This window comes from Ailuropoda melanoleuca, chromosome 5, assembly GCF_002007445.2.
Source record: "Ailuropoda melanoleuca isolate Jingjing chromosome 5, ASM200744v2, whole genome shotgun sequence".
NCBI lineage: Eukaryota > Metazoa > Chordata > Mammalia > Carnivora > Ursidae > Ailuropoda > Ailuropoda melanoleuca.
Genome location: NC_048222.1, coordinates 51315120 through 51330338, shown reverse-complemented (window position 1 = coordinate 51330338; position 15219 = coordinate 51315120). Strand labels below are relative to the sequence as shown.

General features: G+C 39.2%; 1 protein-coding gene across 3 annotated transcripts in view; it reads right to left on the bottom strand.

Annotated features, from left to right (window-relative positions):
- Nucleotides 1–957: 957 nt before the first annotated feature.
- The window catches only part of RAB27A (RAB27A, member RAS oncogene family), a 70886-nt gene continuing 56624 nt past the window's right edge, over nucleotides 958–15219 (bottom strand). For all 3 annotated transcript variants that reach the window (XM_011229561.3, XM_019803465.2, XM_011229562.3), the window contains exons 5-6: nucleotides 12634–12757; nucleotides 958–3260 (exon numbers count right to left, since the gene is read on the bottom strand). In XM_011229561.3, coding sequence (XP_011227863.1) covers nucleotides 3062–3260; nucleotides 12634–12757 — 323 coding nt within the window. In that variant the 3' untranslated portion in view covers nucleotides 958–3061. The remainder of the gene's footprint in view (nucleotides 3261–12633; nucleotides 12758–15219) is intronic.

Genomic DNA, 15219 nt, shown 5'->3' with positions numbered 1-15219 from the left:
ACATTTCTCAGGAAAGACTAAGACATAGAGTGGGCCCTGGATTTTTATCTGTTTGTGGGAGAGGGCTTCTCCATTCCAGTGCCCTACCTCCACCATACCCAAGACTTTCTCTCCTAATGGCATATAGTCACTAAAACCAAGCACCTTGATTACTAATACTGGCAAAATGAAACCAAAAGCAAACCACACTTGGTATCAGGTTGTTGAAATTTCTCTCTGTTGCTGCCGTTGCTGTTGCCCTTGTTATTGCCTGTTCTGTGGGGGGGAAGGGGGGTCACAGGATATTTCCCTTACTTTATTGAGAGATCAACACTACATTTAAAAAATACATTCATTCTATTCAGCATCTCTAACTGTTTTATAGTGGAAGAACTTTCCAGTTATATAGTCACCAATATTGCCAAAAATAGAAGACCTGGAAATACCATACAGAAATTTCCAGCTTATAAAAATGTCAGTCAAAACATTCCCTTTGAACATTTCTTAGATTGTGAGCAATCTTGACATCAACTTTAAGATACAGGATGTACTTTTCAGATTTCCTAATTTCTCACATAAACCATAAACATAATGTGAGCCTGTCTAAACATTTTTGAAGCTTTTAATTTTTAAATTCTACTCCTCTTTGAACATGAACAGTGACTCCTATCTGAAAACTCATTCAGTTGACCCTGCTGCGACCAAAGTCCTCTGTGCAGTCCACCAATAACCTGCTGGGTAGCAGCCCTTTTCTGTGTAGTAGCGACACAATTTTGAAGAAAGCTGCCTGAGTCCCATTTGTCATGGGATTTTTATCTTTTTTTTTAAAGATTTATTTATTTTATTCATTTGAGAGAGAGACAGCACAAGTGGGAGGGGCAGAGGGAGAGGCAGAATCTCAAGCAGACTCCATGCTGAGCAGAACCCCAAGAACACCTCAGAAGGAGAGGTATAATGAAGTTATATTCACATACAAACTTGGCAGACTAGACCACTTTTTAATTATAAGCTTAATTGGCACAAAATTCACTGAGGATACACTTCACTTTTACACAGTCTTATAAATAGAAGAATACATTGATGCACAAAAAATGATACTTTGATACCAAATTCAAACAAAGTCTTCCAAAGAGAATACAGGTTATTTATTTCAATAATTAAAGATGGTTCTTTCATGTGCATTATATCATGTATATGTTTAATTGTGTATTATGCTTAAAGCCAATGGGATATGCAGCTAATTGCTCATTTGGTTCTTGAAAAAAGTGAAACATACAAATATTGTCTTCTTTTTAACTACATAATAGACCATAAAAAATGCTGCCTAATACGTAGCTATAAAATTATGATTTGCTCCACTGACATCTACGGCAACTTTAGAAGGCACTGCTTGTGATTAGGACCCTGCCCTTGTAATGTCTGGATTTTTTCCTTACTGGAATACACAATTCAAATGCACAGGACTCAATGACTTCCTTAGTATTTAAAAGAAGTCTTCATTTCAAGGATAGAAACATGTAAGATCTCACTAATCACAGCTAAGTTTTTTAAGGTAGTTGTAGGAAAGATGTGGCAAAGAAATAGGATACTCGATAAAAAGCTATTTGAAAATTACCATGTAAAAGTAATTACTTCCATCATAGCTGTATTTTTCTAATTACAGTTCTTCCAATCATATGCCACCACAAAATATATTTATTTTTATTCTTTGTTTAAATTACCATGAATGGTAATTCTTCCTAAATAGCCATTAAGCTCTTTGGAAATTTTAATCTTACTTAAACTGCTTTAATAAATAAGAATGTTTCCCTATGACCTTTATAAACACCTGCCATAAGCATATTTTAAAACTACCTTTAATTTGATATAAAGACACTAAGGCAAGGCAGAGGAATCCATGACCTTGGCAAGACCCAGCAAGTACAATAAATGCCTGTGATCTCAATAAAAAATATAGGCTATTTAAGTCTTCATTTTTCCTATATTGAGCTATAGTATAAATGTAACTGCTTAAATACAAACATTTTTCTTCTACCACATAGCAAACATTTTATGTAATTAAAATCTAATTTCTTCAATTCCACCAATGTAAAAATGAAACAAGTTGCAAATATCAATAATATAAAGCGTGATGGTGAAGACAAAAGATTAGCAGTTCACAAGCTAATTAAAACCGCAGTCTGAGGATGCCAGACCAACATTATAAATATGAAAAAAAGAAGCTAAATGCTTACTTATCACAAATAACTTCAGCATAAGCACCAGCTATGTTCAAATGTGGCCAGCATGTAGGCCAAGTATAAATGCACAGATTACAGTGAAATAAAGCCATAAAAATCTAATTCCCTGATCCTTCAATCAATCCTTCAGAGCAGTGGGAATATAGCAGGGAGCTAGAAGCCCCACTTCAGCTGTTCATACTACATTAAGACACCCTTAACCTCATCCCCAATCCCCTTCCTACCACAAGAGTCACAGTGAGTCTACAATTGGTCAACCCACTTTATCCAGAGTCTATAGATAAAACCATTAAGTTATGCTATATTCATTTTAAAGAGATTGTTTATATAAATTAATACTCAAGGACATTGAACTGATGTTTATGTATATTCTTATTTAACATTCAAGTGGTTTAGATGGCATTTTACAAGGTTACCCACAGTACAAGTAGGGTTTTTTAATTTGGATTAAAGATTGATAGTTTTACAATTGTATCTAAGATTCTGAGTGTTAGACTCTGGACTGATGTAAGTTAAGGCAGGTGGTGGTATCCTCAGTCATTCTACATCATACATGCACTCTTCTGTGACTACAAAACCCTCAATCCTGAAACATCTGCTGCCATGGGCTAAGGTTTTATAAGGCACTTTTGGCTATGTGAAATATTTCTCATAACTCGCGGGCTGAATCTTAAATATTTACAAAGCTGCAGCAAAGAAATTTTAAAACCAGATAGGTCTAAGTGGGACGGTAGAAGCAGTTTGTACACAATGCCTGTTCATCTCTCTCTGAGCCACGTATCATCCATAGAAAAGATCACAGACACGGGCCACTTGAGTTACTGTGTAGCTCACTGGACTCTTCAACAGCCACAGATCCCCTTCTCCTTTTCTTCATTCAAGTGATCTGTGGAGGTATGACCATTGGATCGGACCACTCCTTCAGGAATCCAGGATTTGTCTACACACCGTTCCATTCGCTTCATTATCAGGTCCAGGAGCATCTCGATTGCTTCGCTTATGTTTGTCCCATTGGCAGCGCTAGTTTCAAAGTAGGGGATTCTGCAAGACAGAGACAACTCAGGTAGCAACATATGGAGGGAAAAGACAGTGACCTTTGCCCTTCATAATTCAACTTCAAAAATGAGTATAAATATGTAAGACAACAAAAACACTTTACCACAGGGGAACCTGGGTGGCTCAGTCGGTTAAGCATCTGCCTTCAGCTCAGGTCGTGATCCCAGGATCCTGAGATCCAGCCCGGCATTGGGCTCCCTGCTTGTCAAGCAGCCTGCTCCCCCCTTCCTCTGCCCCTCCTCCTGCTTATGCTTGTTCTCTCTTTCATGAATAAATAACATCTTTAAAAAAAAAAAAACACTACCACAGGGTACATTAAAAAGTAAAAAAGACAATAAAATAATTAACACTGAATTCTTAATAGAGAAAAACCTCTGGAAATTTTCATTCCCATTTCAGATGATTAAACTGAGGCTCAGAAAGATGAAGCAATTTGCCCAATCTCATAAAGATAGAAAGTAGCAGTGCTAGGATTTGAATCCACAGCTGCTTGATTCCAGCATAACCAATTTAACCAGAAACTCTACTGGTTCCAAACTAACTTACTTTGTGTGAGGATTTCCAAAACAAATCCCTTTCGCTTGCTGCACTTGGGGGAGAGAGGGAATGACGTTAGAGAGGAATGCAAGCTCATTGGCTGTGTTTGTCAAAGGTTTTGCCACATGTCATAAACTTGAAAACATTCCGAAATCTACAGCATCTCAGAGTTTCCCAAGGACATCAGTCTTTTGTTATCCAAGGACCTTGGTATATGTTTAATTGTTTAATAACTCACAAAACAGTTTCAAAACCATAAGGCTGCTTTTCACATAATTTTGAGGTCGGTCTTCTTGCAGTGGGTTAGTCTTTGCAAGAGGATTAATCAACTTCCACATTCTTCCTGCTTCTTAATAAAGCCATGAAAACAGTGATAAAACTTTATTTTCTCAAAATAATTGAGTTTATTTCTACCATTTAGTAAGAAATCTGACCAAAATGCTCTGAGATATAAGAACTGCAAAAGAAAGTTGTTTGAGAACCTCAGGGGGTCCTGAAATTGAATTCAGTAAAGTGTTCCTTACATTTATAGGGCCTTTAAAATCCTCCACCACTATTACTTCTCTTGGAGAACATTTGTTTTCCTGTGTTCTCCTAGCATGTTAACACTACATCAGTGACTGATTACAATGTCAGTTACTCTTTTATTATTTCTTGGCTAAGAGCAGCTTCCACAACGAGAGCTTTTATAGATTTTTTTTTTAACTTCCTAGTACTTTTACCGATCTTTCCACAATTGCTTTGCATCTCATGCCACTAAGAAGCACATGACGGGGAGCATGTATAGGAATGGAAGGCTATTTCTCCGTTATGATTCTTCATGATGCCGTCTTATTATTTGCACACATCCTGTAGGAGCTGATAGGCCTTGCAAATGGACCTCTGCAATTCTCTCCTGCTTTAGGACAGCTCTTAAAAACTGGCTGAGGAACTCCTAATTCATTTGAGCATTTATCCACCCACCTGTGAGTGCAAGACATGATTGCTCCCCTGATTCCACCATGCCTGTGTTCAGACCCCTCATACTGACTCTAAGATATCTTAATCAGAGAATGGTATGCTGAGCAAAATACATGGTCTTCATGTTTTTAAACCTCCTGCCTGGCTACGTCTTCAGTTGTTGTCAATCTTCTTAATACCATCTTTACCTGCTGTCTTATCCACAAAATGAAGATAATGCCTCTTTCCCATTTCCCTGGTCACCTGCAGTATTTGATTACCAAGTATTAAGAGGGCATGCTTTGTGGGGATTCAACATTTATCTATCAAATACTTATGATGTTATTAAGCTAAATCACCGTAACGGTATGTGGTACTGCCATTGTTACAGGAATACTTTTAAATTGAGAATTCTCAAAATTCAATACTTACATTTCCTTCATCCTACTCTTTCTCAACTACACCATGAAGAATCATTTAATGTCTGCAGAACATTTCTCATACTTAAAAAGAAGGATTAATCATTCTATCACCATTCAGAAATACATTGTTTCATGGAAAAGCAACTGAAAAACTCATCCCTCTCCCCAAGAATAATAAGCTGAAATTGGAAATACAAAGAGAGAGAGAGAAAGGAGGAGGAGGAAGAGGAAGAGAGGAGGGAGGAAAGAAGGGAAGAAGGAATGGGAAGGGAAGGGGAAGAAAGAAAAGCCGTTGAACAGAAGAACTTTCTCATCACAGTAATGCACATCTAATTTTTTAAATCCCCTCAAAGTCCATTATAAAGAGCTTTTGATTCAAATCCTGAGCTTCACTGAATTCCTCAACTGAATCTCCATTAAGCTATTTCTACTTTCCATAGTTTTTCCCTCTCAGCTCCTGAAAATTGCCTCAGTTTTTTGAGGCATAAATGAGAAATCATAGTTGAAAATACTTTTTAAAACCATAAAAATCCATGCATAGAAGTTATAAACATCTTAGACAATGGTTAAGAGACATAACCTCTGAAGCCAGGCTGCCTGGATTCAAATCCTAGTACGACTTCTTACCAACTCTATAACCCTGGCAACCCGTTAAACTCTGTGCCTCAGTTGCTTTATCCATAAAACTAAATAGTTATCAGCACCTTCTTCTAAGAATTAAATAAGTTAACATTTAAAGTGTTTATCTCAGAATCTAACACATAGAAAATGTGTTATTTTTGACATTGTGTCACTGATAAATGTTTCCTATTTCCAACACAGAATAGGTTAGGTTACAAAAGTTTGCTTGTAATTTTGTTGTTTAACACTCAGGACACATCATCCCATAGAAACAATATCACTGAGTCATGGACGGTCATAGCCCCAAGAGACCTGAGCAACATTAAAAACATTAAATTCCCAGACTAGCTTACAAACTATTGATTTAATCCATAAGGTAGCTGACCTACAGTACTGCCCTAAATTCTAGTACCTGGGACCATGTTTCCTTTCCTAGGTCAAGGATGGCTCACTTAGACCTGTCCTTGCTGAAGTGCTTCGTGCTCCAAAGAATATACCTACCGTGCATCCTCATTGGATTCCTCATTGCCCCAAGTGATTTTCACCAAATGCAGAGAGAAATGGATCTCACGTCACTGATTAATACTAAGGTATAAACGACTGGTGCCTCCAGCAGACCTATAAGCTATTGTCTAATATATTTACTAACTTAAGCAAGTTTTTAATTGATAGAACTTCAGAGTATAGGAATTAAGTTATAGATTTTTAAGTCACTCGTGTTAATATTGTATATCTTTTAATAAGATGTAGTTTAGATTTAGAACTCCAAATTCAAGTTAACAACCTTCTCTCCTTCAAAAGATATTTTCCCGCCATCTGTGAACCTCCTGGTCATGTAACTGGGAGTCTGGTTAACAATCTTAATCTTTTAGAAGGCATTTGGGCTACATTATCCGAACACTTCTGCATACCTGTAAAGAGGGTAACAGTGGTTCATGGGGTCATGGCAAGGAGGAAATGAGATAATACGCGCTAAGGACTTAGCACAAGCCTAGCATCCAGTAGTGCTCAATAAATCCTAATGTAATGGGTTTTTTCCTTCTCTAATATTCTGCTTTTCCTAAAACTTTCTATGCAAAAATTTAGTAAAGTTAGCTTACATTCAAGAGGAACAACTCTCCCCCTTTTTAAACCTAAAGAGAGTGATACTGTTCCTTCTCTCCACATGGTGGTGCTAACGTAGCATTACTTGGGGCAATATCCCCAAACCTTTGAAAAAATCCTGTGCAGCTAATTGTGGTATCAATCTAAAAATGACCATGCAACAGCTGTTTGGAATACATGCAGAACACCAATTCTGGTACATTTTTTAAAACTAAATAGGTTAATAACAGATTTTAAAGTAAATAAAATGAGCAAAATGGCAAACTATTCCAAATCAATGATGGGGGCAGGGGGTACCATTATCATTTGAAGTTTTTCACGAGGATATCTATATCCTGCTCATGCAACAGGTCAGAATCCCCATCAAGCTGATTTCTTTATTATTTATTTCCACAAAACTAGAAGATCCTAGATTACAGTTAGAGGTGTCAGGAATGAAAGCAAGTGTATTTGATAGTTCTGTCAAATGGTTCTAGATCTTTGGCTCACATGTGGATCCAAATATCGTGGAAAATGTTTTCACTAAATTAAGAAACGAGTCTCACTACTTTTCATAGTCTGTTGAATGCTAAATGAACAAGCACTTACAAGAAGGGGCTAGTGTCTGGACTGTTTCAACCTAGGAGACTGTGCCAAATAAAATCGAGATCCTCTGTTGAGTTGTGTGGGGTTCTGAAAATCAGTCTCATATGTTTAGTTTTAGCTTATGTGTGTTTTAAAACATGCCTGCCCAATGATACATTATTATTTCTTGAATGAAGGATGTCATGAAGTATGCAAAGAACCAAATTTTCAAGATCAAGCTATTCATGCCACATTTCAGCTAGTTCACACTAGATAGGACACTGAGCATTCTGCTGAGCTAAGCCACTTGAAACCCAGAAATGGTCTGTACTCATATTATTAATGTCGTAAGTAAATGTTTTTAACACATTCTTTAATCCAGAAACGCTTGAGCACTTTCCTCATCAATAGCCAGCATGCTTCAGTGGGGTAAAAGTCATCTTAAATTTGCTGCCCTTAAGAAAGTAGATCTTAAAAATTCTCATCAGAAGAAAAAAAATTGGCGTGCCTGGGTGGCTCAGTTGGTTAGGCATCTGCCTTAGCTCGGTGATAATCCCAGAGTCCTGGGATCAAGCCCCACATCGGATTCCCTGCTCAGCGGGAAGCCTGCTTCTCCCTCTCCTTCTGCAGCTCCCCCTGCTTGTGCTCATTCTTTATTTTTCTTTCTCTGTGTCAAATAAAAGAGTAAATCTTTAAAAAAAATTATAACTGTACATGGTGACGGATGTTTAACCAAACTTATTGTGATCATTTTGCAATATAGACACATACCCAATCATTACATTGTACACCTAAAACTAATACAATGTCATATATCAATTACTTCTCAATTTTAAAAAAATGTTCTACCCATTCCTTTGTATAGCACATGAAATCTGTACACACTCGATTATCACGCTTTCATCGTATTCACAATTTCCTGTATTTCCTTCAACTCAGAATCAAAAACAAAAGGCTTATAATGACCACCAACTATCCTGTGTGAAAAAAGGAGAGGGGGAGCACATTTAGATGCAGCCATTTTTACTCACCAAGTCCTCTGCCTGCCCACTTATGGCTGGTACTCCCTCACTACCAATCCCAGTGTCCCTTCCCAGTCTATATCACAGCTGATTTAATCAATTTTGAGAGAGAAAAAACATCCTCCCTCCTCAAACATGGATTTTCCAGTGATGAGTCATTAAGCACATTTCCCTCATCCCATGCATGGCACAGTAGACAACTGCCTCATATCCTGTGCATAATGATTTATCAACTCTACTGTCAAGGAAAGTATCTGCCAGCGTGCACACCTGTAGTAACTTGGTTCTCAAAGTGTTATCTTCAACCACCTGCAGGAGAAACATCTGGGAATCAGTTAGGAACAAATTTCTGGGTTCCACCCCAGACCTACTGAATGAGAAATTCCTTGGGAGCCAGAGTTCAGGTGATTTTGATACACATTAAGGTTTGAGATCCAACAGTATCACCTCAAAGACAATGTTGTCAAGGCTGGTTCTGTTTGCTCTTTGAACATATTTGACTTGGTAGCTTTTTCTAAAGTGTTTCGGCAATAGTGTAGCCCATTCTCATTTTGACTGGTAGGAGGACAAGTTTGGACAAACTTCTGTTTTGCTCCTTTCTCTGATTTCATTGACAATATTATTCAATACAACATACTAGAAAGCATTATTTTGCCCTTGTTCTAGAAAAACCTAAAAATTACAGGGAACTAGAAGTAAATGGATTCTTAGTCTAATAAACATAAAATTTCTGACACTCTTTATCATACATTCAATTCACCCTTTCCATTTTGGCTGCTGCATGAAAGTCTTATTATCAGATTTACTTGTCCTCACAGATTTATTTTCCGTATTTGTCTGTAACATGCTCTTTATTAGGTTTGCAAAGTTTCTCTGAGACATAGTCTTTCACTCTCCAAGTGCATGTATATTTAAAAGAAGCACTTATGAACCAATGATTCATTTTTAGGTACTGGGGAGAAGAGGCTGCACAATAGTAACAAAAAATGCAAATTTATCAGACAACATACAAATGATAGAAAGATGTGCCATAAACCATACTCTATTTTACCGCGATTAGCGTGGAAATGAACTGAACAACATACATGTGCAGTCAGTGAAAATATTATGATTAAAAATTTACAAAATTCTGTGAAAATAATCATTAAATTTATATGTCAAATTTGTGAAATGTGTATGCACTAAACTGTTTCTTTTTGCTTCTGAAATTGCCAAACAGCGTACAGAACTATATATTTTAAAGACTTATTTATTTGAGAGAGAGAAAGCAAGTGTATGTGCATGGTTGGGGAGGGATAGGGAGAGAGAGAATCTTAAGCAGGCTCCATGCCGAGCAAGGAGCCTGACTCGGGGCTTGATTTCACGACCCTGGTATCATGACCTGAGCTGAAACCTAGAGTCGGACACTTAACCAACAGAGCCACCCAGGTGCCCTGAGAACAATATTTTATGCTTCCTAATTCCTAAGGAAATTGTTTCTATCTCTTTCCTTTCTTTTCCAATAGATTCCATTATCTGATCTGCTAATCCCTTCTCTCATTTTAACTTAATTCAGAAACCTGAGGTTGAGCCCCTCTTATGAAGTACTCCCCAGACCTTGTGAGCTGGGCACAGATTAAAGACAATCCCTGGCTCCCCAGACTCTGCCTACAGACAGAAGGCACTGTTGGGCTCTCTGACACCAGGCAGGAAGTGCAATCCTGAGAACCAGAACAGAAGAAACAAACAAAAGGCTGAAGAAACCGAGTGGGGGAAGAAGTCCATCCTGGCTCCCCTCCAGTACTTGAGAACATACTTGTTGGATCTAGCTAACTCCCCTAGATGCCCTATTTCTTTCGGCCTCACTACCATACTTCTCAAAAGCATGATCTAGATCCACGGTTTCCATTGCTTCATCACTTACTTCCTCCTTGCCCCCTTGCAACACAGCTCCCAGTTTCGACACTTCAGTATTCTCTGTGGTATCTGGCCTCCTTCTTTCCTTCCTACTACATTACCCGAGTGCCTCTCCAGAGTAGAAGAGCATGTCAGAACGGCCTGTGGGGCTTTGCCAGCCTCCACCTCAGAATCACTACTCCAGGCCAATTCTGTCAGAAGCTCAGAAGAGAGGCCCAGGTCCAAGTATTTGCTAAAAGCTCCCCAGAAACTTCTAACATGACAATCATGTGGAGAGCTTCTAAAAGACACCAATGTCCAGGCCCCCACCTGTGGTGGTTTTGTAACATATCAACTTGGTTAGGTTGAACAACATTTCCCAGAATTTCCTTTCTGGTTAGGGTGGATCACAGGAGAGATTTGGGGGAGTTTGGGGAGTGGAAGTGAAGCAGCAGCCATTCAGTAGCTGTCATACACCACTGCTTACCTGCTGGCTCTTCTGGTTGGTATAAACCAGCAACCAGACCTGTTCCTGTGATCCTCCTTCGGTTTCTCTAACTCCTTGGGCAGGTGCGTGTGCTTAGCTCTGTGATAAAGTTCCCTGGCTTCTCTAGGATACCCACACCATCCAGGTCAGAGGCAACAAGCACTGACGCAGGTCTCATTCTGTCATTATGAGTCCTAGCGGGTGTTTGCTGGTGTTTGCTCTCTCCACCTTAAACCCACCTTCCCTTTATGACTGCCTGACCTGTGGACTTCAAGTTTCAGTGCCAAAATTAACACCTTAGAGACTGCTTAAGCAGCTCCCACAGTGCGTAGGGTCAAATACCTATAACAAATCCCTTTATATGTAAATATGTTTCTTCCACTGAATCTTGCCTGATAAACCATTCCAGACCAATGACCTCAGAAGCTCAGAGGTGAGGCCCAGACACAAGCATTTGTTAAAAGCTCCTTAGGTGCTTCTAACATGGTTAAGCACCATCTACCCTAGAGTGAAAATCTCCACATCCTATTGCAAATATGCGCCCGAGTAAGCCAATAGAGCTGATGGGAATAGATACACTCCCCAACCCCATGCTGCCTTGCCCTACCCCTAGAATTGAAAAAGATTTAAAATCCTGTTCTGCCCCCACCCTACCTATTTTCTCTGATTTACTCCCTTTTCTTTTCCACAAATACAGCCCCTACCCATCTAACAGATCACCACAATTTCCCTGTCTCTAGTATTTCCTCCCTTCACTTCACCCCACCAACCACCCCCAGATGGATCTTGAGATAGTCCTTGCATCCCTCCACGTTCAAAGGATTTCAGCAACTCTCCTTACCTGGTATTCTAAACTCTCCGGACTCTGACGTCTCCCCACCCGGCCAACCTAATCCTTCTACTGCCTTCCCAATGTGAAAGCTATCCTTGAGTGTGCTCTGGTCCTCCATCAGCCCAAGGAAGAACAAAGCAGTTGCCACACAATAAAAAGAGAAAGGCCCTCCTCTGGCTTCCTTGGATTCTGCCTAAAAACCAGAGCCAGTAGCTGGGTAACATTCCCTACATACCACCTCTCTCTCCACCTCCCCTTCCTTCTCAACTCCACTTGCTGCCTCCCACTTATATTAAGGGTAACTAATATATACACATTTGAGTTCTCGTATTAGAGGCAGAAAGAAAGTAAAGCACAAATTCCTTTGTAGAGGTGCCCTTGACATTTTTAATAAGCAGCAGGCTAACTCCTTTTTTCATGTCCAGTTAATGCTACCGTGATCCTGTTCCCAGAGTTCAAGGAACAGTATTTAGATGATTCTCCACCACAAAAACACAAACTAAACCAAGGGAATCTTCACACTCACGCTCCTCTCCCAGCATAGAAATTTCAAAGCCGATAGGCCTTCTTGTATGCTGGGGCTCTCAACAGCAGCACATGAACTGGCTTTGAAATTTTCTCACTGAGTAGAGAGAATTTTCCTACCCCATGCATCTCCTACTTGCATCCTGGGAAAGCAGCCTTATATAGTTAGGGCATTTGCCCTCAGAGGTGTCTTTCTTTAAACACCAAGAGATTGAGAAAATGGGACTGAAGCATGGCCCTCACCCCATGTTTTTCCTAGGGTTCCCACTACCACATAATATGAACATGTAAAGTAGGTATTTATACCTCCCAAGGCCTACATCTGAGTGTGTTGTTTCATCTTTTAGCTTTTGCATTTTCTGTTATCCATTCATGTGCTAACATTTGAATTGGGAATGTTTTCTCTGGATTTCTCCACAAAAATACTCACCCATATTTCTCTGCAAGTCCTCTTGCTTCCTCCTCTTTTACGACTCTCTGGTCTTCCAGATCGCTCTTATTTCCACATAACACTATATCTGGGTTTTCACAATATGCATGCATTTGTAGCTGGCCTATAAGAAAAATTATTATAGGTAAATAATATGTGTGTGATCAATGGAGAATATATGCAAAAGTGCTCTGAAAACTGTAAGTGGATATCAGGACCTAAGGAAATGATACAATGCTTTTGAAGCATCAATAACCTAGTATGCAAAACTGAATGGAAGGGACAGAGATGTAAGACTTATCCTTAAGCACATATCCCATCTTACTTATATCAGAGAGGAATGGGAGAATTCACTAACCCTCCAAAAGTGCACGTGTGCATGTGAGCGACCATGTGTGCACACACCTGTGACTATCCTTCTATCGAAGGCCCTTTGAAAAAAGCTTGGAGAATTTTTACCGCTTATTGCTCATCTTAAAGCTCTGTTTTTCGTATAGTGTCTCCTCACAGCAATATTTTTAAAAGAACTGTCTTCCTACAAACCAGATTGTTTCTACCTGACATGTTTTCACATTTTTCTATGATCCTGAGGCAGAATCAATTCAATTCAAATAAGCAAGATTTAAGATTAAGTGAGAAAACCCAGAATAAATAGGAACTGACTCTGTCACCAGAATCAAGGGGAAGCGGAAGACAATTCTTATTCCACAGCTTTTATTTCTTTTCATCTGAAACCCTGTAAACACATACTTTAAAAAAGCAACTAAATTAAGCAAAAAGAGCTTCACTAAGCTAAATCATCTCCCAAAGCAGTAAGATACAGCTTTATGTCTTATTCATCACACCCCATAATGAAATTAAAGCAGCCCAAACTTTCACAGTAAGACATACCTCAAAGTTGGCATGTCCTAATTTATTTTTTTAGCATGGTTAACCAGAAAAGTGTTGACATTTTAGTTCCTCATTACAAAGTCAGGTTCATTTTATCTTATCAGGAGAAAATCTAGTCAGCAAGCACTCACTGATCATTAACATAGGCCAGATACTTGGTGCAGAATTTCAGGGCCCTGACCTTTGCCCTCAAGGGACAACCAGGGAACAAGGCCTATATAGGCAAAACCAAACTGCGTGTGTTTCCAGTAACTGCCATGTGCTTTCTTTCCCCCAGGCTGGCACACAGGCTGTCCCCACGTGCTTGAATACCCAACCACAACCTTCCTTCCAGAAATCCCCACCCTTCTTTTAAAAGACTTGCATCTCAGCTACCCCTACCGTGAAACCTTTTTGGTCTCCAGAGTGGCTCTATGCTCTCTTAACCCCCCATATGTCCAGTGTCATGATTACGAGCACAAACTCAGGACTGTGTCCAAGGTTGAACCCCGGCTCTGCCGTTTACTAGCTGTGTGACCCTGAGGAAGTCGTTTTCCCATCCATAAGTGGTAATAACCGATGGTACTTACTTCAAAGAGTTAAGGTGTGGATTAAGTGAGTTAATTCAGGGATTCTCCAGGTGAGGTCCATGGGTCTTACCACCACCAGGGAACTTGTTAGAAATGCAAATTTTCAGGTCCCACCCCAGATCTACTGAGTCAGGAATGCTGGATTTGGAGCCCAAAATCTGTGTTTTAACAAGATCCCTGGGTGATTCAGATGCACGCTCATACTTGAGAACCACAAATTAATACGTTAAAGCATTTAGAAGTGCTGTGTAAGTATTACCAGGAATGATGTTTAATAGTATTTGTTTATTTTGGAGACTCCGGAAAATGTGATTATTGGTGATTTTTCCTTTTATTTCTTCCTTCCTAATTTTTCTACAAAGACTGAATTACTTCTATAAAAAGTAAATTAATCAATTCTCAAACAATCTCACTAAGAAAAAGACACATACATAAATAACTTCTACAACTCAGGGTGGTATGTGCTAAAAATCCTATGGGTGGTACAAAACATAATAGCAGTTAAGAGGAAGGAAAAAATTTAATCCAACTACAGTTACAGAAAATTTCACGGAGCCTATAATTTGCCAGATTTTAAAGAATAAGTAGAACTCTAACCAGTTTTAAAAAGGCGGTGGGACTAAGATACCACCTTATGCCAGTTAGAATGGCAAAAAATCAACAAGGCAGGAAACAGCAATTACTGGAGAGGATGTGGAGAAAGGGGATCCCTCCTACATTGTTGGCGGCAATGCAGGTTGGTGCAGCCACTCTGGAAAACAGTGTGGAGGTCCCTTAAAAAGTTAAAAATTGAGCTACCCTATGACAGCCATTGCACTACTGGGTGTTTACCCCGAAGATACAGACATAGTGAAGAGAAGGGCCATATGCACCCCAATGTTCATAGCAGCATTATCCACAATAGCTAAATCGTGGAAGGATCCGAGATGCCCTTCAACAGATGACTGGATTAAGAAGATGTGGTCCATATATACAATGGAATATTACTCAGCTATCAGAAAGAATGAATTCTCAACATTTGCTGCAACATGGACAGCACTGGAGGAGATAATGCTAAGGGAAATAAGTCAAGCAGAGAAAGACAATTATCATATGATTTCTCTCATCTATGGAACATAAGAACTAG